The 23,664-nt window shown below is 33.7% G+C and overlaps 1 protein-coding gene across 1 annotated transcript in view; it reads right to left on the reverse strand.

The window, feature by feature from the left end:
- RhoGAPp190 (Rho GTPase-activating protein 190) overlaps nt 1–23,664 on the reverse strand; it is a 70,512-nt gene that overhangs the window by 14,057 nt on the left and 32,791 nt on the right. Inside the window, 14 exon segments of the mRNA XM_088243060.1 lie at nt 3,118–3,220; nt 4,277–4,384; nt 7,106–7,198; nt 8,207–8,244; nt 8,247–8,306; nt 10,694–10,774; nt 11,330–11,424; nt 13,197–13,362; nt 15,218–15,390; nt 16,982–17,088; nt 18,224–18,368; nt 19,854–19,997; nt 21,299–21,393; nt 21,989–22,098. Of these exon segments, the coding sequence (XP_088099186.1) occupies nt 3,118–3,220; nt 4,277–4,384; nt 7,106–7,198; nt 8,207–8,244; nt 8,247–8,306; nt 10,694–10,774; nt 11,330–11,424; nt 13,197–13,362; nt 15,218–15,390; nt 16,982–17,088; nt 18,224–18,368; nt 19,854–19,997; nt 21,299–21,393; nt 21,989–22,098 (1,518 nt within the window).

A 23,664-nucleotide genomic window follows, 5' to 3' on the forward strand; every position in this document is an offset into this window, starting at 1 on the left:
GAAGAAATAATACACAATCACAATTTATATCATAATTTCCACAACCAACAATTTTTTACGTCATTCTGATTCCATAAAACAGTGGAAACTAAAATATTTATCATCTCATTCATTGAAATTGATTCTAATTCATATCTAACCCTAGAAGGAACATTCTGACAAACCGAGTTGTGGCAGGAGCCTACGGTTACTTTTCAAACATAGTAAAAGTTATAAAGTTTATATTTGAAGCACTAACTTTGGGGTTATTCATTATAATAAAATAAATAGAACAACTTTGTTTTTAACCACTAATTTTTATTTTTCATTGACCGGTTTCAAAGCAAACAAGCTTCTTTGTCAAGGTTTACGTAACTAATGAATTGATTCCTTTTTATTTTATTTCTATCATGTTCACTAAATTCTACTAATTGAAAATAAAATATTAAAATTAGACAACTTAGAAATCTTAGAAATTAAAAAAGCTATTCATAATAAGAAAACAATAATTAATAACCAAATTAACAATATTTCTTTTAGTCCTCTCCTGGCTTACTTCGAAAATAAATATACCAAATTACCACCCGTGTAAGAAAAAACCACTTGATTTATTGGGTCCACGTGTAGTATTTAGTGAACATGATAGAAATAAAATAAAAAGGAATCAATTCATTAGTTACGTAAACCTTGACAAAGAAGCTTGTTTGCTTTGAAACCGGTCGGTGAAAAATAAAAATTAGTGGTTAAAAACAAAGTTGTTCTATTTATTTTATTATAGTAAAAGTTCTTTAATTAAAAGAATAGTTTGTAATTTTTATTTTCGTGCAATTCTCAGTCTCTTTTTCTCTAACAAATTAATAAAATGTACACGCAGGAAGATTTTTGAAATTTATATTTATGAAATACACTATGTATAAATATGAAATATTTAAGTAAAATGTGTTAAATAACTGAGTTTCCACTGAAAATGTATTCCTAAATAGGTTTGGTAGCATGGCCACATCAGTTTTTGTATAAAAAATAATGTTTTTGCTGTTATAATAGTCAAAATGAATTTTTCCTGTCATAATTATTTCAAAATGGATGTTTTTTACTGTCACGATTGTCAGAAAGTATATTTTGTTCAGTCATATTATATCATTGTCTTAAACAAAAATTGTCATGAATATGCTACTAGACAAAAGGATAAAATAAGACTACCATTATTGAAAAGAGCTGAGTCGCAAAATTGTTTGATGTATAAGGGTTTAAAAATGTATGATGAGATGCCTGAATGTATGAAGAATGAAAAGTGTCTGAAAGAATTTAAAAATAAATGTATAAGTTACTGTAAGGAAATGTAAATATATATAGATGATGTAAATGTACATAATAGTTTATATTAGTTTTAATATAAGCTAACTTAAGAAATAAATAAAAAAATAAAAAATATATATATTATTATTTCAGTCATTTTTATCAGAAGCAAACTTAGAAATCTCCACCAAAAATGAAAAATTAGTTCAACAATGTTTGAGTATGTCCAAATACTTGCAGACTGGCTGGATTTCCTCCCTAGGGAATCATTCATATTTAAATTTATTTTAACAAAGAGGGAAAACATTATTGAAGAAGGGAATATGGACGTCTAGGCATTTACAGGGCTTATGACCTGTCATTGGCTGATTTAAGGGGCCACTTTACACCCTGTGTAACATTCACCATTCTGCCCATGTTCAAACATCCACATTTCCTCAACTCTTCCATCTGATGACTTTTGTGAAGTAAAGGAGCTGAAACCTTTATTACGTGGGTGAGATTCATCCGGTTCACATGTAAAGCAAATGGACAGCGAAAGAACGGCCAAAAATATTTACGGTGCGAATGTTGATGGATGCAGAAATAGAGGAAGACCGAGAAAGACATGACATGACCAAATCCAACAAATACTTGAAGATGGACATGTTAAAAGTCGGAATAATCGGCACGCGTGCATGAGAAGATATATGAATGAAGAGGAAGCGAGATCTTTATCCCACTGAGTTCCTCCAGGGTATGCTCGGTTACAGCAGTTTGAAGACCAGAAGGAATGTGTATTTAACAACGCTCTTCTTTCGATTGTTGCGCGGTATTATTGACAACCCTGAAATTATGCGGAGCATTAGCTTTTATGTTCCTGATGATTACCTTAGACAGCGCCAGCATAGACTGTTTCACATTCCAATATACAGGACCAACCTGCCAATGGTTATGCCTGTTGGAAGGGCTATCTCTATGTTGAACAATATCACTTTGGACATTGACATTTTTCACGTCTCTGAGGGAGTTTTTCGTTACAAGATTCTCTTACTTTTTTAACATATTATTCTCGGATACTATGTATACTAATGTGTTTTTTTTATATATACCTAATTTTACCTAATTATTTTAATTATTTCTATTTGTATGAATTAAGATATTCCATTTTGTATAGTACATATATGTGAATAAATAAATAAATAAATTGAAATAAGTATAAAATTAAAAAATCTGTATTCAAAGACAGAGTGATGTGGCGTTCTATCCTCTCTGCCTTACGGCGAAACGGCGTGGCGCTTTGTTTGTTTGTTCAGTATTTCAACCCACATAAATCTGCTCAGGCTGACATGGGCTGGACACATACAAAGAATGCCTGATGCGCGAGTAACTTAGAGAGCCATGACTGGACACCCAGGGGGTAAAAGAAGGAAGACCAAGACTGAGGGGGGGATGAAGTAAACAAAGATGTCGCACAGCTTCTACAAGTTGCAAATTGGAAAATGGCTGCTAAAAGTTGGAGGAGGCCAGGGCTCGATTTGGGCTGTAGCGTCATCGAAGAAGAAAAAGAACATACATTGTTTCACCACACAGAGATCGCATTTTGACAACATTCAGCCTACTTTCACCCTTGCTATTCCAATTCCATAATTCGCTCCCATCCATAAGAGTCAGCCGCAGGACTCCATTGTAAATAGCGATTCTTTGTATTTTCAGTGTTAATTATGTCATGGTAAATAGGCGTAAGGGTCGTCACATTACGTAATGTAATAGATAGTAAGATGGAACCAGAACGACAGGAGAGACGCGTGCGTAAACCATTTAACTCACAAGTCGTGTGTCCCTTGTTAGTTAGTAACTCACAGGGCTGGCCCTTCTCGCGGCGGTGGCGCATCTTGGCCCTGGTGTGCTGCGCGTCCAGTGCCAGCCCTAGCATCCTCTCCCCGCCCCCGCTGGATTCCTTTATCTGAAAGTAAAAAATAAATAAACATCATTTATTGCATTTCGGTTTATTCACTCAGTCGGCTTTTTGATTGAGAAATGGGAGACTCTCGGGGATGCCCCATGGTACGGTGACCAAAATTTGCAGATTTATGGTCTTTTCGAGAATGTGTAGAATGGTTGGTAATTTTATATATTGTCAAAGGAGCCAATGCCTCTGGAACTGAAGAAATATTTATATGTGAAGTCCTTTCCCATCAAAGGGGAGCAACCTTTCGGCGAAGCGTTGGCGTGGTAGACAAACGTAGACTTATCTCCGATCGATTTCCATGTTCAGGATTTACCTGGGGCACTATTATGAATCTTCACGCGGGGTAGAGTGGTTCATTTGCAATTTTTTATTTTTAGCATACGACTACAATTTGATTCATATAAACCAAACATGATTTTCATTTAGAGCATCATTGCGATCTTAAGCATTACACAAAAACACTTAGGTTGAATTGACCAAACAGTATTCGTTTTTTAAACAGTTTTATGATGTCGAACTATGAAACGTCAATTATAAAACTGTTTATTTGACATTTAATCATAAGTGTGGCCATATATAAAGCAAAGTGTAGTTGCGTGCAAAAATTAAAAATCCACAAATTAACCACTCACTACCGCCGGGAGAAGATTCAGAATACCACCCCTGAGAGTAGCCACCGAGTTAAAAGCACTAAATCATTTTGAAATCAGTTTTGTATATTCGGCCTCGTGGTGTAATGGTAAGCGCGTCTGGCTACCATGCAAGAGGTCTCGGGTTCGATTCCCGACATGTTTGATATGAAATATTTATTTAAAAGGATGTTTTTTCCCTAAAAATATTTCATAATCCTTGGACTGGTACCTGAAGCGTAACACTGATTCTCTTACCTTCATGTAACAAAAATGATCAAGATACGCTGCGATTGGTGTACCAATGCAGTGCCCCATGCACCATTGGGTGCGGAAAGGGAATGATGAGGATGATCGGGGCATATTTAATACGATATCCGTGCAACTCGGTAAATACATTAGGCAAAGACAATTGGGTTACCTGAGCATATTGCGCATCTAGTTCTGTCTCCGAGCTCACTCCCGAAGGGTGGTGATGGTGGCCAAAGGTGGACTTTCCGTGGTGGCCTTGTGTTGAACCGTGGTGTGCCTAGATGAAAAGTTAAAACGCTGATTATCCAGATGCTTAACTCTTTGAAACAAATATGCCTTCAACAATGTTTGATTATGTCCAAATGCTTGCAGACTGGCTGGATTTCCTCCCTGACAGGTCATAAGCCCTGCAAATGCCTAGACTTCCATATTCCCTTCTCAAAAATTTTTCCCTCTCTATTGAAATAAATTCAAATATGCCTTGTTTAAACTCAACCAAAAAAAAAGAAAATATTCCATGTATCCAGTCCAGCCATAAATACGTAACTTATTTTAATTATATTTAAGATAAGTGAATATTACACATACAGTGAAACCTCTATCTATCATTCCTCGAATAATCGATTTCCCGGATGTGTCGTTTATTTCTTCCAGCTCCGAAATAATTTCATATAAAACATACAAAAATTGAACGCATCGATCGTTTCTCTATCCACCATTTTACCCCATTCATCGTTTGAATTACGATTTTGTATTTGACATATTTTAATATTTTGTGTATGTTCTAATGCGCAGAACGTCTGAAAGAGAAAGAGAGATATGATGACAATTAGAAAAAGTTAAGGTTTCTGAAGGTGATTGGCTAAGACTTGATGCACAGACGAATTTCAACAATTTTGTTACATTTGACGAAAATATCCCAACGTGTGGGATAGAAACTATCGAAAGCTTGTGTGACGCAAGGAGACAGCTGAAGAGGTCGATATTGATGAAGAGGAGCCGCCGCCTGTACCTTCATTTTCAGAAGCATGCACTATCTTCGAAAGATTAAAACATTCTACTACTCACATTCAATAACTGATGCCGAAAAAAATATTATTTGCAAAGCCGAAAATATAATGTTGACTTACAGGAATAAAACAGTAAAAACACAAACGTCTGTGAAAGATTATTTCCAATGCAATAAACTTTAATATTTTTTTTGTTTTTGTTCTGCTTTCTAATTTTATTTAAAAACATGTATTTACACCTGAAACTTGTATCTTTTTAAGAATTTTAACCTGCCAATGGTAATGCAGATTGCCAGGGCGGTATCTTCACCAGATCTTATCTCCTTGTGTATTGACCTCATATTCCCGCATTCATAGTTTATTTCCATAAGTCCTTATAAAAATGATAGATAGAGGTCTCACTGTATTTGAAGGGTTTAAAAGCAAAAACGCTACTGTTCATGGTCATCAAACAATAAATTGGCTGAGATATCACAATAGTCTACATACGACACAAGACTTGATATATCTCTCTTATTTTTAAAAATTATTTTTATTATTAGTAATACATTAGCAGCTATTAAGCTGATGCGTGTATATCAAGTGTACTTGCTTATTAAACATTATACATTGCTGTGTGCATCTAGTTAACATTCACTGAACTAGCACCAATCACTTTCTCGGGAAGGCCATTCCATTTCTCCACAACTCGGTTTGTCAGGAAGTACTTCCTGGGGTTGGGTGAGAAGAAAAGTAGTTTTGAGTTTCAATGAATGACCTTTTCAATAATAGTAAACATTGATTTCAACTTGGGTACATTATATTGCTCAGTTAAGATTTTGAACGTTTCAATGGAGTCACCACGCTGCCTCCGCTCTTCCAGTGAACTTAACCCGAGCTGCCTTAAGCGGTCCTCGTATGATTTATTTCTTAGAGAAACTACCATTTTAGTTGCTCTTCTCTGGACTTTCTCAAACAACTGTATGTCTTTTTTAAAATAGGGACTCCAGATTTGGTAGGTATACTCCAGGAGTGGACGAACATACGTTTTATAAATTTTGAGGAACAAATCTTGTTAAATAAAATGATGAAGTTTTTTTCCGTTAACTTCAAATGGACATTTCCACACCGGATTTGGAAAGTAAAATTTGTATAACTGTGCTGGATTTTAATACAAAAAATATTTATCTTTGCTACGCGAAGAATTAACATGACTCCAATATAGCAATAAATCTGTGAAGAGAGAGCACGAAGATAGAACTCGATAAGAAGGAATACAGAGACGCTGTTCTGTGGCTGGCGTTTGCGTGAAACAGATTAAGTTGGTTATTGACAATGGTGGGGGATGCACGCATGTGAAATAACGAGTTTATTATTTTTTTTTTTTAATTTTTTTTTTTGCACCACAACAGGCCAGGAGGCCCAATTACAGTGGTGAATTACATCACAGGACACACAGGCTTGAGAAAAATCACTTTTTTTTTAGGTAAATTTGTAGGTTTTCTTAGTTTTCATTTTTACACAATCATATCCCTAATGATGTATATTATATTTTACCCCTAATGGCAGTAATCATCCTTCTTAGGATGGATTGACTTAACTCTTAAAAGATTGTGGTAAATATTTATTTTGCGCGCGGTGATAAAGCATTGTGTTACCACATTTGAAAACATGGAGACATACTGTTTAATAATTCCTTCTCTATAATTTATAAAAATAAACATACAATTTAGCCTTGCAGCAAAATCTCCGTGGTGTAGTGGTCAAGACGCTTGACTCACACACGGATGGTTCCGGGTTCGATTCCCGGTAAGAACACAAAAATTAAATGTGATTTTTCTCAAGCCTGGGTATTTTGTGATGTAATTCACCAATGTAATTGGGCCTTCTGGCCTGTTGTGGTGAAATAAAAAATAAAAAAAATGTTTTTCATTCTTTTTCTCTCTTAAATACAAATAAATAAAATAAATCTCTGCGCTAAAATATTAATCATGTACATAAATAAAAACCTTTTTTGAAGTGGGTGGACGAGGTCTGAGTGACATTTGTTGGAGTGCTCCTGACACCATGGCATAACTGCTCAATTCCAGTTTACCGGGTTGCTGTAAAAGTGAATACACAGTATTAAAATCATATTTATTTTACCATTATAAAATTCTAAATCTCGCAACTCGGCGTATCATGTTGGATATGAGCTTTCTCTATAAAATTGTTAATAACCTAATCGATAGCCCAGAAATTGCATTTCATATCCCTGTCCGTAAAACTCGTCATTCTGTACTTTTTGACATTCCGAGCTCACAGACTAATTAAATAAAGAATAGTACTCTTTGAAGAATACAGACTACCTATAATGACAGTTTTAGTGACATCCACACATTACACTGTAAATACTATAGTTTTATCAGATCTGTTGGACATTTTTAATTTATCTCCCGCTTAACTTTTAACTTTTACTTACATCTACTACCTGTGTTGATGAATTATTGTTGGTTGTAATTTTTTTAGCAATAAATATAAATGTTGAAATGTAGAGTTGGAACTACAGTGAAACCCCTGTTTTACGTTTTTCAAGAGAGCAACAAAAAAAAGTGTAAAACTGAGGAAAACTTTAAAGTGAGGAAATGAAAAATGTGCGGAAAAAAATAAATTTCATTAAAATATAATTATTGTACAAGACTATACTAAATTTACTGCAGAAAATTCTAAGAACTGTCATGATTGGGGATTATTCTTATTTACCAATGATATAATTAAAAATATTTTGTATTATTTCTATCAATACCACAATGTGTTTTTTTTTTTATTGAATTAAAAAAAAACATGTTTAAATAATTTTATGTGGGTACTTAACCTTAAAAACACGAAAATATTTTTTTTTGTTTGCATAAAACGATTTTTTCAATAAATATTGGGAAATTTTATTTATATGGTATCACTTTTTTTAGTAGGGCACCACACAATTTCAACTGTCATTTACACCATGGACTGTTTCATACTTTTATGATAACTGTTTAAACTATCTCCTTTTCACATTATAGTCAACGTCAGGGGAACTTGACATGACACAGAAAGATGTTATAATGTAAGTGACGATATGTGTTGTTTACCTTGAGCGTGTGTGCGTGACGATGGCGCGGTGGTGGGGTACCCTGGTCCGCCCGGTGGTAGCTGAGCGGGCATTAACCATACCCCAACCTCCTCCAGTATCTACACAGTACATTTGATTAATAAATAATGTCAGACTAAAAACATACATGCAGTAGGCAATCGCAGTAGGATGTGGAGGAATATCCATTAAGGTTATTGAAAATAAACTCCCCAAGACTCTTTTCATACTCATGTTTAGACTTGTTAAAAATAAAATACGTTCCACCAAAAACCAGTCTGACGATGTCGGTCACAACGAAACCCGGTCACTGGTAAAAATTCGTCGCAATGTAATAATAATTTCAAAAGTAAAATAGTTGATTCGTAAAATAATTGATAAAACATTTAAGTTTATAAGTAAAAATTCTTGACGGTAGTTCATTGTAATTTATTATAGAAAATAAAAGATGACTGATACTTTAATCCACAAATTTGCAATATCCAGTGACAGGTTTCATCGCTTTCGCGACATCTTCGAGACAAAACTATAGAGAATACAAAATTATTTGAGAGTAAATTAAATTATTTTTGTCTTAAGAATCATTTACAAAGTGTTTTAAGTTAACTAATGAGTTGATATAATGATATTGTCGCGAAAGGGATGAAACTGGTTATTCCAAATTCGTGGATTAAAGTATCATTCGTTTTTAATTTCCTAAAATAAATAAGTAAAATAATAACTTTTTAAAACATATAAAAATACCAAATCCTCAACACAATTTTACTTGGTGAGGTTTGTATTTGGAAAGTGGAAAAAAACCCTATTTATATATTTTTTTAAAATTCATTATTTTTAAATAGATAAATAAAAATCACCTGATTCATGTGTGCTAAGAGAATCCTCGGAACAATTCAGATCCGCTGCATTAAGGAAACATTCAAAATGTCAGTTCAAATAATGGGGATGTGGATATTGCAGTTATAAAATTAGGAAAGAGATAACGAGAAACTGCTTTTTAAAAATACGCGACCCTCTTAGTAAAAAATACTTAACCTAAATCAGCGTATGAAATCCCATCAAAGGGAAGTAGTGCTGCGTCTCCTAACCTTTGAGGAACTGGACTTGGAGGAGGAGATTAAACAATAGATATAAAAGCACACATCCTCCATAGTAGCCTGGCTCTTTGACCATTAACATACTGTGAAAAACCTCAACAAGCCACTGTGTGGTAACCTGAGATTAGGAAATGATTGCCCGATAATCACTGTCTCTTTTCATCTTATTGAAATTATATTATATTTTTATACAACATGAATAATGTACTTTTACCATGCAATTACCAAATTAAAGATATTGGTATTATTTTTTAGGCAAATTTCACATTTAAGTCCCATATTACTAGTCCTTAAAATATAGATTGATTAAAATGACTAATGATTTTTCGTATGTCAATATAAATCACTCCTTAGACGTTACTACAAAGTTATGTCCTCACTTTTACTGACAACTGTCACTCTAATCAAGCTATATTTTAAGGACTATAGTGTTCTAGATAAATCAAGTGCGATGCTTGGATTTGTACTTCGAAACTTTAGATATTTCAATAATACTACTGCAATTCGCACATTGTATGATACACTAGTCTGCAGCATACTAGAATACTGTTCCATCATTTGGGAGCCTTCTGAATCAAAACGGATTTGTGAAATGGAGAAGGTTTAAAAGCGATTTTTGCAATACTTATATCTTAAAGAAATTAATAATTATCCATTCTTGTATCCTTTATTATTCCTAGTAGTGATGCTGGATTACAACACCCTCGAATTTTGTAGTCAAATTTTTCTTGGGAAACATTCTATAAGCTGATTTTTGGATCCAAATGTACTGAAGGAGATGAGTTTGTACGTTCCCAATAATTATACTAGAGCGAGATCTTGCGCACCGTTTTTTTGCACCCAGAAGCCGTACAAATGCAAGTCAGAATTCACCCATTGATAGGGTAATTCGCTTGTTGAATACGGCTTCTGGGGATAATATAAATCTATTTTTTGTACATATCGGCAGTTTAGCAGCTATCTGCTTTCTATTCATTAACTTCCAACTTATACTTACAGTCTGCATTGTTTATTTATTTGACACTTTATATACATATACAATAAATATACATATAAGGGCGGGCATATTGCCTTAAGGCAATTTCTCCCTACCTACCCAAACCGTTCAGTTTGAGAAAATTATAAATACATTGACATATTGAATCTTACAATTGTATACAAAAATTAAAAGCAAAGATTAACAAAAATAAATATCTATATAAAAAAATAAAATAACACTATACTATGAAAAGAGGAGAGGGGATGGGAAGGAAAGAAGAAGGATAAAGGAACAATTAAATATTTAGATATTTTATTTATAATAAATATTTATGTGATGGGGACAGCCATGTAATCTGTTTTCAGATATCATGTGCTCCTGCGAACATGGAATAATGATTAAAGTGACTTACGTGAGAGGTCTGCGGGAGGGAGTCTGTGGTCTGGGGGAGCGGGCTCGGGGGGCGTGGAAGGCGGTGGGTACACATTAAATCCTGAAAAGACATTTCAAACAACATAGATTATATAACTCTTGAGTCATTCAAACTACTGGGATTCCTTAAAGTAACCAAAGCCTTTAAACTGGAAACTTTTATGTCTATGTATGAGTTCGATTTGCACTAAGCTTAAGTATATAAAGGTATATACATGTAGTCTGCAATACCAAAATTATAAAAACTCAAAAACACTTTGACCTACATTTTTTTAAAGAAACACACATTTTGCACATTCCGAATGACAAGTTGCATAAAATCTAGTTCAATTAATTTATTTATATGCATAGAAAATTATTATAAAGGAAAGTAGAAAGACAATGGTATTTAGTAGACTTGGTGGGAGTGGAAGCGGGAGAGAGGCGTTTGTAATTGAAATTGATTTGGTGATCGTTTGAAAGAAGACAACTTGTTATCAAAGAAATCAAGACTAAATCAAGTATATTTGTTGGCAGACCTAAGAATTCTGGGCATAGGGGAATGAAAACCATAGTTAGTTCTATGGTTATCGGTATGAAAGAGTAAAGAGCAATTTGAGAATAATGCAAATCTCACCTCGCATGTAGCCACCTCTGTGGTTGATGTTGTTGCTCTCAGGCTGAGAACCTAATAGGAGATCCAGGGAACTTGGTAATTGGTAGCCTTCAGATCTAATAGAAAAAACAAAACATTGATTTATTTTACATAAACGGCGTACCTTTACCAAAAGAAAATACAAAATGAAAAAATACATATAATTTTAATATATTGAGTTTTTCTACTGACATTTCTTGGTGGAACTGCATTTCAATTATAATAATAAAAATACTTTATTGTTTTATTCCACTTTTATTTACAATTATTTTATAAATTTTTTACCAGTGACCGGGTTTCGTCGTGACCGACATTGTCAGACTGATGGGAGACTAAACAAAGAGACTAAAAAATACAAACAATGAAACTAATCGATAAGAATTAACTGCCGGAATTTTTGCTTTCAGAGAATCACTTAATTACCCCCCGGGCCCGGAGACATAGCTGTCGATGGAACTACCAAACAGCGGTCCCTGTTATAGTTTTAATTAAATTTAAATACATGTAATTCAAATACATTTTCATTATAAAACTTCATAAAATTATATATTTTACACCAGTTTTTATTATATACATTCAAACAAAACTTATATTCTTATAATTGTTATTACCTTATACTTAAATGATTTTAATTAAAATGATTTTATTTACATAATTATATAAAATCATGATTTACAACCCCTGCTTGCACTTGTATATAACATAGAAATTTGTTTAGTCTTCCACCAGTCTGACGATGTCGGTCATGACGAAACCCGGTCACTGGTAAAAAAAATTATAAAATAATTATAAATAAAAGTGGAATAAAACTATAAAGTACTTTTGTTATTATAACATATAATTTTAATAAAATTACGTAACTAACAACACACAAGCAATTAAAAGTTGAAAAACATCTTCAAACAGAAAAAGTCGAAGAATTATTGGGTCTATAACTTAAAAACCGGGATATTTTTAGGAAATTTGAGTGTTTATTAAAGAAAATCTTGTACAATTCTGTTATTCAAAGTATTGTCCATCGGAAGTTACAACATTACCCCATCTTTCTGGCAATTTGTGGATGCAGAACCTGTCATCTTTTGGATCAAAGAACGAATCGAGTCAATTTTTGATGCCTCGGACTGAAGTGAAGCGTATTCCAGAAAGTGCATTCTGAATCGACCGAAACAAATGAAAGTCAGAAGGCGCCAAGTCTGGACTATATGGCGGGTGGGGCAGAACTTCCCATCCGCTATTTTCCAAATAGTTAACACGTGGTCGAGCATCGTCATGTTGGAAAATTCCCTTCTGGTCTTCACATTTAAACTTTTTCGGCTGTCCGGGCCGCTCTTTGTCTTTGATATCAAAATCGCCACTTTTAAAGCGTTGAAACCACTTGAAACACTGTAATTTCGCAAGAGCATGTTCGCCATACAACTCCATGGGCAAACGATGACTTTCGGCTGTAGTTTTCTTTGCGAAAAAGTGACTCAGCAAAACTTCCCTCAAATGCTGTTTTTTTTGCCAATTTTCTACATTTTCCATGATTGAAAAAAAATATGATATAATATGAATACAAGCAACTCAAACCCTGTTGACTGATTTTGACAGCTTACAAAATTGTAGTGAGTAAATTGTAAGTTGTAAAATTATTGAAAATCATGTGCCTATCAATTTTCCAGTCAGTGGCGCGATCAGGTATGTTGGTAAATGTGGGGTACGTTGATAAATTAATTGACATGGCATAAATGAGAGTCCTAGGTTTTATCTATTAATATATTTTTAATATTGGTATCTTAGAAACCTGTCAATTTTCTATGTGAAATTTTCAAAGGTTGATTACGGGTAAAATCTAAAACTTTAAGAGTACCTGTGATTGAGGTGGTAACTGTCGGCACGAGGGGGGGGCCGGGGACGAGGCTCAGCCACATCGGGCAAAGCGCCCTGGACGTGGGGAACCTCTTCCAGGTGGAAGGCCTGCTCGATCTCCGCCTTCTTCTCCCAAACCTCCTTGAAGAACGGGGTGTAGAAAGCGGCTGAAATGATGACGGTACAAAATTGTAGGTTCCATCACCAACTGGAGTAAGACAAGGGGATAGAAAGCCGTTCCTCTTTAACCATTTAATCATGGACAAAATTATAGAAAAAGTTGGTATTCTAAATCTGGGAAAAAAATGGGTAATATTTTGAGTTTGTCCAAATGTCTGTAGACATAATACTGGATTTCACCCCCTAGGGAGTCATTAAGATGAAAAAATTACAACAGGGATGGATAACATTTTAGAGAAGGGAATATGGAAGTCTGGGCATTTGACCTGTTGTCGGCTGGTTAAGGTGGCCACTTTACAAACTGTGTAACATTTACCATTTTTCTCTATGTTTGAACATCCATATTTCTTCAATTCTTCCATCTGTTGATTTTAGTGAAGTTAAAGAGCTGACACCTTTATTGTTGTACATAGATTCATCTGATCAAATTATTTCGCCTGAAAATAATTTTTCATTTTTTAAACTTCTTCTTGGACCAGTTAGTTGGTTTTATTACAGTATTTTGAGTTTGTCCAAATGTTTGTGGACAAAATGCTGAATTTCACCCCTTAGGAAGTCGTTGAGATTAACAAATTACAACAGGAATGGATAGCATTTTAGAGAAGGGAATATGGAAGTCTAGGCATTTAGAGGGTTTATGACCTGTCATTGGCTGGTTTAAGTGGTCACTTTACACACTGTCTAACATTTACCATTTTTGCCTGTTTTTGAACATCCATTCCCTTCTCTAAAATATTATCCATCCCTGTTGTAATTTGTTAACAAAATGAGTGATCATATGCTGGACAATATAAATATACTACGCTGAAAATGCCATCATCATAGTCGAATCAGAAGAAGATCTGTAATGAATGCTGCGTCAGTTCCATGCTGCCTCCGAGAGATGCATGTCTATCTCAATTAATCAAACTAAATGCATGAATTTGACCAGAGAGCAGGCTGGATGCAGCGCGGTATTCAATGGTATACCAGAAATTCTGTGCTACATGAAATTGGATGTAATTTTTTTTTTCATAAAGTGAAGCGAATTTTCTCAAAAATGTATGAAAAAATCAATAAAAATGCAACTTGCAATATCATAGATTTAGGTGACCATGTGGTTTTAATTTTAAGTGACCGCGTGTTTATAATAACCAATAAATTTATTTATTTTTTTACGGACATTGTCCATTTATACAATTCATAGGGTATTAATATTACAATATAAAAACAGTTTTAAAAAATTAAAATAAGAAAGAAGCATTGACAAACATAAGGTACATCAAGACAAGATCTGGACTATTTATTTAGTGCTCGTTTAAATCGTTGTAAACTTGAACCAAAAAAGTTCAGATCTTGTCTTGAGTTAACAATAGGACAAAGACGGGTCATTGGAGAGTTAAGGCCATAGTTCATTCTATGCCGATCAATGAACAGTACTTCATTGTTTCTCAACCTAGGAGTCGGAATATGGACCTTTTTACCTGTCCCAGTAACGATGGAACATCGATTATACCATTTAGTATGCAGAAAATATATATGGAATCAATATTAGTTCTACGTTTTTGTAGACTAGAAATATTTAACATTGACTCTATATAAGCACAAGAATAATTACCTCTCTAGTGCTCTAGTCCAAGCATCCACGCTACTTTTACAAGTTTATTTATGAAATAATTATGATGGTGTTGGGTAGTTACACCCCATTTCAATTATTTTTTGCTTTATATTATAGAAAAAGCTATAATTATTGTTCTGTTATAACTGGAAGAAAGGGAAGCAATATTTCTTAGATCATTTATTTTTATAAAACAAAATAATAAAAATTCTTGCAACATCTTTTCATAAGTCAGTTCTACTCACAGTTAGTGTGACAAGATGGAGTGTAAGTGCAAAAGTGCGCTCCGAGACGGTCGGCAGCCGCATTTCCTTCGGTGAGAAGCATCTGGGACAGTTCGGAGCCGAAGAAGGCCCCCGTTCCCTCCGCCACGGCCACCACTTGTATAGGCAGGTTGGGAATGTTCATCGAAAAGGCACTGGAAAAATCAAAACAATATAATTGATTTTACTTCATAATGATGTAATAACTTATATTTACATGTAAGTTATTAATTACCAATGTAATCAGACTGAGAATTGGCCACTGTATTGTGAATAAATATTTTTTTTAAATCAAGATAGTGGACAGTCCTCGATGTGAGTCCTTGACACCCCATTCTGGATGCATATTTTTTTTTTATATATGCGCCCAATGGGCATTTTTTAACATAGCATCACTCTTCTCCATCCTTGATCCTGAAATTATCCACCATATAGGAAGCTTCCTCTCAAAAAATATCATAAATTTTTAGTTTTTTTTTAAAAATGTTTTTTTTATTTTTATTCCTTTAAATAAATTTTACTCTTCATTTTTTTACTCGGCAGAAATCATCCTTCTTAGGATGAATTGCCTTAATATAAAAAAAGGACATATGTATACATTGAAAACTGTTATAAAAGAAAGTAGAAAGACACAATGGTATATAGTAGACTTGGTGGGAGTGGGAGCGGGAGGGAGGTGTTTATATATTATTTTTTTCCATACAAATATTATTTACATAGAAATACAATTACAAAAATACACTTTAGAAAAATACATGTTAAAATTAAGCTATAACATAAATTGGAAAAAATGCCCACAAAGGGCCATTCCTTTTTTAATTGTTGAAAAGTTTTTAGCATATAAATATGGTATGACATGACCATGAAAAGAAAAGAAAAGAAAAAGAAAAGAAAAACCAAATTAACATATGCTGATATTACAAAAACATGATTTATTTGCAGTATGCATTTATTTTTAATTGAATTTTTTTTAAAAAAGAATTTGTCTTATCTGTTCCTTCCATGCTAATTCAAGACCTCAAACCTACTTTAAACTGTACCAGTGATTTAATGTTTTGTAGTTCCTTAGTAAGAAAATTGAAGGATCTCGGACCAACATGTAAGGAATGCTTCTGTGCGAACTTAGTTCTGCATCCTGGAACTGACAGTACACTATCGGATCTATTATCAATTAAATTTGATTCAGCGATGAAAGAAGACAACTTGTTATTAAAGAAATCAAGACTGGTATGTTTGTTGGCAGACCTAAGAATTTTGGGCGTAGGGGAATAAAAACCATAGTTAGTTCTATGGTTATCGGTATGGAAAAGTAAGTTTTGTCTGAGGTTTCTAGTTAGGATATTTAATTTTATTAAGCTTAGTAGTTGCAAATGCATAAACTTTGTACTCAAAACTAAACCTTTACCTTCCACTAAATTCATTTCATGTCTTGTCAGTCTTATCCCCAGAAATAGTTTTGCACTTGTCCAAATTTACTGTTTTAAATTATATAACTCTTTAAACTGAATGTTTAAAGCACACTATATGGCACAAATATTTACCAATACAAAAAAGGCTCAATTATGTAATACAAAAAGCATATTTTGATATAGGTATCGGCTCATGGCACAGCTTAAAACTAAAATGTGGTATATGTATATAACTCAATTTCAGCTGTAGTGGTGTATTACATAGATAAATAAATGTGTCACAGTACTGTTTTGTGGTAAGAAAATATTACAAACACAATATAGTTTAACCACTCACTTGAGGTTGGCAAGACTGGCCTTCCGTTTGGCAGAGTACACGAGAACAAATCCGTGAATCAGTTCCTCTCGGAATTGGTTGGCTCCGTGATAGCTGGATACTATTATCTACAAACAAATAAAACATTATATAACATTTTTATTTTAAAAGTAAAAATTTATAAATAAGTCATTTAAATTTAAACATCTACGGCATTTAGATCTTGATAAAAAAGTGATGCATTGAAGATTTAGTTTTTTTTTGATGAAAGAAGAAATATTTTTTTTGTTATATTTGATGGTATTCACGACATAATAAAAAGTTTTAATTAAGAAAAATTGTGATTGATGAAACATTAGCGTTTTTAAAATCAACAAATGGAAATTGAAGAAATATGGATGGTCAAACATAGGCAAAATGGTGAATGCTACACAGTGCCACTTAAACCAGCCAATGACAGGTCATAAGCCCTGTAAATGCCTTGACTTCCATATTCCCTTATTTAAGGTATTCTCCATCCCTGTTGTAATTTGTTGATTTAATTAAACACGCAATAATTTTACGGACAAACAGTTGACAATCTCATTTGAAATGACGCTGTGGTCAGGTGATATTTATGAACACTCGCTAAAGCAGAGAATTAAAATAATACCCATTATGTCGCCTTCTTTGGCCCCTAGAAAAGAAATCAAAAGCAATGTCCCAGAACTGCCTTATGTACAAGGGAATAAAAGTATTTGAAGAAATGCCAGAAAGCATAAAAAATGAAATTAATGTAAATATATTTAAAATTAAATGTAAAAAGTATATATGTGAAAAATATTAGGTAGTATATAGTTATAGTGTAAATAGTGAATTTAATTAATGAAAATGTACATATGAAACAGTTAATATTATAAATTAGGATACTAAGTGTATATTAGTGATAAATAATGTTAGAATAAGTATAGATGTAAATATTGTGTTGTAAATATATATTAGACTATGTTACATAGAACTAAATAAATAAATAAATAAATCCTGGCATAATTTGTAACAGTTAATCCAAAACAAATGCATAGCGGCAAATATCTCAAATCATCAAATATCAAAAGGCCATAATCTTTTGAGCAGGATTTTGTATGTGGTCATACAAAATTGCACTGAGGATAAAAACGCATGGAGAATCCCAGGAAACAAAACCAGACTAAAAATAAGAAATCTTTTGATTTCTGATTTTTACCCAATTATTTATTTACATCTTGAGCAACATTATTTGATTACCTCAACATTTCGTTTAGAATCGCCTAGAAACGTGTCAATCAGGACAGAACTGACTCCAGTCAAGCAACACGTCGGGTGGAGTAATAGGGGGGCAAGTACGTTCTCCACGGGGAAAGGGTCTCCGCAGAACAGGCACATTATTATCCTGAAACCATTACATTTCAATTATTTATAGTTTATGGCATTTTTGCTATGAAGATAAAAAAATAACATTTATACTTCAAGTTAAGGCATACGTGTTAATCCTTCCGGACCTAAGGGGGGTATACTCCAGGTAGCATATTTTTTTCAATGACATTTTTCTTAATAATCATACTGATTTAATTTTTTTGCATAATCCTATCCCATAAGGATTTTGAGTATTATGCAATTAAAATATATAACCTACTTCTTCCACTGTCTATTAAAACAATTAAAAATAAGAAAATGAGAAAATGTTCAAAAAGGCTATATAAAAATGGATAGTGGAGCTGGGTAGAAGTAAGATTATTATTATTATTAATACACTAGCAGTTATTAAGCTGATGCGTGTATATCAAGTGTACATGGTTATTAAACATTATACATTGCTGTGTGCATCTAGTCAACATTCACTGAACTAGCACCAATCACTTTCTCCGGAAGGCCATTCCATTTCTCCACAACTCGGTTTGTCAGGAAGTTCTTCCTGGGGTTGGATGAGAAGGAGGTAGTGTTTAGTTTCAAAGAATGACCTCTGAGATGGCGGTGTTCATTCATAGTGAACATTGATTTCAACTTGGGAACATTATATTGCTCAGTTAAGATCAAGTCACCACGCTGCCTCCGCTCTTCCAGTGAACTTAACCCGAGCTCCCTTATGATTTATTTCCTAGAGAAACTACCATTTTAGTTGCTTTCCTCTGGACTTTCTCCAACAACTCTGTGACTTTTTTAAAAAAGGGACTCCAGATTTTGTAGGCATACTCCAGGAGTAGACGAACATATGTTTTATAAATTTTAAGGAAAAAAATCTTGGGTGATGTGAGTGAATGTTTTTCTTATTAAGTATAAGAGAGAATTGGTGCATTTTTGTATGCACCAATTCCCTATATTATTCATATTATAAATATGTTTTATAATATAAATAATATAGGTGCATAGATTAAATATAAACTTAAATACGTAATGTTTAAAACTGTCTGAACATTTTGTTATTAACTATCTCTCTATATTAAGTCTTTTTTGTTTATTCTCACATGTAAAAATATATTTTTTTAAAGTATCTTGTTAAGTGTCCTCGACACAGGTAACCCTACCCCGGTGAGGTCACATTATTTTTATTATCAATCTTTGTTTTTAATGGAAAAAATAAATAATGTTAAAAGGTACCAAAATCATTTAAATATTCTTCGGCTGAATTCTTTCAATAATGATTCACATTTGCCGTGCAAACAGCAAACATTACAATTCATCACTTTACAGTTTGATAATCTTTGATATATTCAGGCGGAATTTCCAGCCATAACCACGAAAAACCACTACATACCGCTAAAGCCATCTACAGGAAAACGGCGTAAGCGAAGTTGTGCAACAATGTTATTATTAAAGCACATATAATGTGCTTATGTGTGCGCTATTTTAAGATTTAAAATGCAAAAGTAGGGCTTACCTAATGTCAGCGTGGAAGCAGTCTGCTAGAGCCAAAGTTCTAGGGACGGCAGGCCTCGCTCTTGGTAATCTTCTCAGGGCCGTAGTGACTCCCGCACTGCTAGTCAATTCCTCTAGTCGGCACTCGTAGTACGCCCAGTGTACACTGAAAATATTTTATTTATTTCTCACGTCAGTTACGTGATGAGACTTACGCCTCAAATAGTCGGGAACTATAAAATTATTATTGCAGTGAAAAAAAAAAAAATATCGGAATAATCGGAAGAATGAATAGAGAAAGCGGGGTCTGTAGGCGAAGACAGAGTAATATGGCATTCTATCTTCTCTGTTTGTTTGTTCAGTTTTTCCAGTAAACAAGCCCTTTTTTATTTACAAAAGTATTACATACGAGGTGTGTTCAGAAAATAATGGGAATATTTCAATTTTGCGGGTTTAAAGAGTCCGACTGTCCATTTTTTTTATTTGTTATGTTGATATACATGTCCCCGAAGAATGCTAAAATTTTCAGCTGTATTCATTGTTAAATTTGTCTGTGGCAGCCGCTAAGGTTTGATGTGTTTTTATGAGCTTGGCGAATTTAGTTTGTTTAAAAAAAGTGGATCAAACAATTTGTATCAAATTTGGTGTAAAAAAATCAATAAAGTGTAACAAAATATGTGAAATGTTAATAAAGGCGAGTCTGCTATGAGTAAAACAAGAGTTTACGAGTGGTATAAGCGTTTTCAAGATGGCAGTGAAGGCGTTGAAGATGACAAACGGCTCAGACGCTCAGGCACATCAACAACCGATGAAAAGAGTGGAAAAAGCTAGTGAAAAGCTAGGTTGTGAACGATCGCCAAATCACAATCAGAGAAGTCGCTGATGCTGTTGGCATATCAATTGGCTCATGTCATGAATTTTTTTTTTTATGTTTTGAGTATGAAACGCGTGGCAGTAAAATTTGTTCCGAAATTTTTGAATTTTGAACAAAAACAGTGGGGAATGAAAATTGCTCAGGCGTCACTAAATGAAGTCAACGACGATGCAGAATCACTGAAACGTTTTATAACAGGTGACGAAACATGGGTTTACGGATATGATGTCGAAACTAAGGCTCAATCGTCCCAGTGGAGGCATTCTGGATCGCCAAGACAAAAATCTCCGAGCACGCCGAACACGTCTAATCTTAGCGGCTGCCACAGACAAAGTAAACAATGAATACAGCTGAAAATTTAAGCATACTTCAGGGGCATGTATACCAACATTAAAAAAATTGACAATCGGACTCTCTGAACCCGCGAAATAAAAAAATTCCCGTTATTTTCTGAACACACCTCGTAAACCTAAATATTTCAATTTTGGGGCATTTTTAATCAGTGGTACTGTGCCAAAAAACCGGATCAAGTTGTGGTAGAGCTGCGTTTGAACCTTGGACCGATAAGGGTTTGAATAATGTAGCAGGCTTACTTCTCACTAAGGCTCTGGCCATCGTCCTGCAGCTGCCTTAACTCCTGTTCACTGGGTCCCGGCTGCATGAGCAGTAGGATTACCATGGGGAGACTCTGTAACCAATTTAAACACACATTATTTAACAATATTTTATTTTTACACTCCTTCTCGCCTTTCCATTTCCCGCACCTCTCCAGATTTTTACTAATTACTCAAATTAATTTTAAAAATATTTTTTTAACTTGTTGAAAAGAAAAGAAAATATTTATGTATTTTCATGGTTTGGGTAATTGTCTTAGAGCAATTGTATACCCGCCGTTATATTTATGTGTAATAAAATTCAAATATGACTCCGAATTTATGAAAAAAAAAAAAAAAAAAAAAAAAAAACAACTTAAGCTAAATCATTCATCAATATTTAAGGGTATTAGAAGCAAACTAAGAAATCTCCACCAAAAATGGAAAATGAGTTATTGACGCCAAAATAAAATATACATAAAAACCTACCTACCTAAATAATAGCATAATTCAAAACCGCCTCTAATCTTACAAAAACCAATTTCAATTTTACTTGACACCGCAAACTTAGCATTCTCTGGCAAGCTTTTTGCAAATATCTCAGTAAATCCTTCAATGGAGTTTTCAAAGTTTGCTTCTAATATTCTCATATATACATATTTAAAAATTAGATGCATAATAATAATTCACCTGATTGCTTTGTGTGTGGTCATCCTGTTCCAGATTAGACAGGAGACTTCTCTCCACAGCATCTCGAACATTCTCAAATGATTCCTGGTCCCAGTAGACCCAGAAGCAACCTGCATGAAAAACAAAAAATATAACTACACTTTAGTCATAGAATTAAGAATAGTCCAGAAGGAGCGTAGAATCATATTTGAATACATCGGACTGTGTCCAATAATTCCCCCACTTAGACACACACAACACAAATTTAACGTAAAAAAACAATTTGTTAATTTTTCTAAAATTTTATTGTGCAATCAGAAACATTGATTGACACAACAGAGTAGATAAGTAAAGGGTTATTTAGTAAGAGTAATTGAATTAATAAACTTTGAACTTAAAATATAAAACAAATTTTATTTTACATAAAACTGATATTTTTATATCATGTTAAATAATATTTTATGTTTTAAAGATAATGTCGGCCAAATTTCCACCACGGCGTTGTTTAATCCGAGGTTCAATTTTCATTATTTCTCTTATTATTTGAGCAAAGTAGGGTAAATTTTTTTAATACCCTGGCAACACTTACAAAATTTCCAATTTGTTTCTTCGACAATCTTGACAGATGGAAAAATAATTCAATTTTTAAGTAATGCATTTGTGACACTTGTGAAACACTTTCATTTGATAATTTCACATGAAATGTGATTGCATCATGTCTCTTTAAGATCCTACCAGTATTTCTACACTTTAAAGGGACACAACACGGCATGGTTAAATTCGAATCAGGAGTTGCATACTGAGCGACGTCTACAAAGAAACTAATGGGTAAAAACGTAAACCTACTCATTTATGAGTAGTTGAGTGGCCTTCTGTTTGATGTGCGTATGCGGTTTCTGGACTATTCTTAATTCTATGACTTTAGTACGGTAACACCTCGTTTCTACGTTCCTCAATTTTACGTTTTCCCGCTTTTAACGCCAAAATGTTTGTACCATTTTTTTCCATATATTCTCATTCATATTTAAATTTATTTCAACAGAGAGGGAAAACATTTTTGAGAAGGGAATATAGAAGTCTAGGCATTTACATAAAAAAAACAACTTTTTCAAAATTTAAAAACAAAAACAGGAAAATGCTTCTTTCTAATGCTGAATATTGTCCCTATAAAAAACAGTTTGCAACAAAAGTGCTTCAGTATATAGTCAAATGAGAATTACTTCAAACCATAAACTACGGTCCATTCCAAAAAATAAGAAAGTTATGATATGTGGTCATATGAGTGAATCATATGCAAAAAAAGTGTCTGCGAGCGTGTTAAACTTCAAGCTAAACTAAAAGCAGTATCTTCCAGCCAACTTAAAACAAACAAACAAACAAACAAACAAACCATCAGGCCGTTTCCCCGTAAGGATAGGCAGAGAGGATAGAACGCCACAACACTCTATCTTTGCATACAGATCTCGCTTCCTCTACATTCATACATCTTCTCATGCACGCGCGCCGATTATTCCGACTTTTGACATGTCCATCTTTAAGTATTTGTTGGATTTGGTCATGCCATGTCTTTCTCGGTCTTCCTATATTTCTGCATCCATCAACATTCGCATTGTAAATATTCTTAGCCGTTTTCTCGCTGTCCATTCGTTCTACATGTCCAAACCAGCGCAGAGCTCCTTTCTTGATTTTGTCGACAA

Source organism: Micrasema longulum, unplaced genomic scaffold (assembly GCF_059751315.1).
Source record: "Micrasema longulum isolate JH-2025_06_02 unplaced genomic scaffold, ASM5975131v1 h1tg000184l, whole genome shotgun sequence".
Classification (NCBI taxonomy): Eukaryota; Metazoa; Arthropoda; class Insecta; order Trichoptera; family Brachycentridae; genus Micrasema; species Micrasema longulum.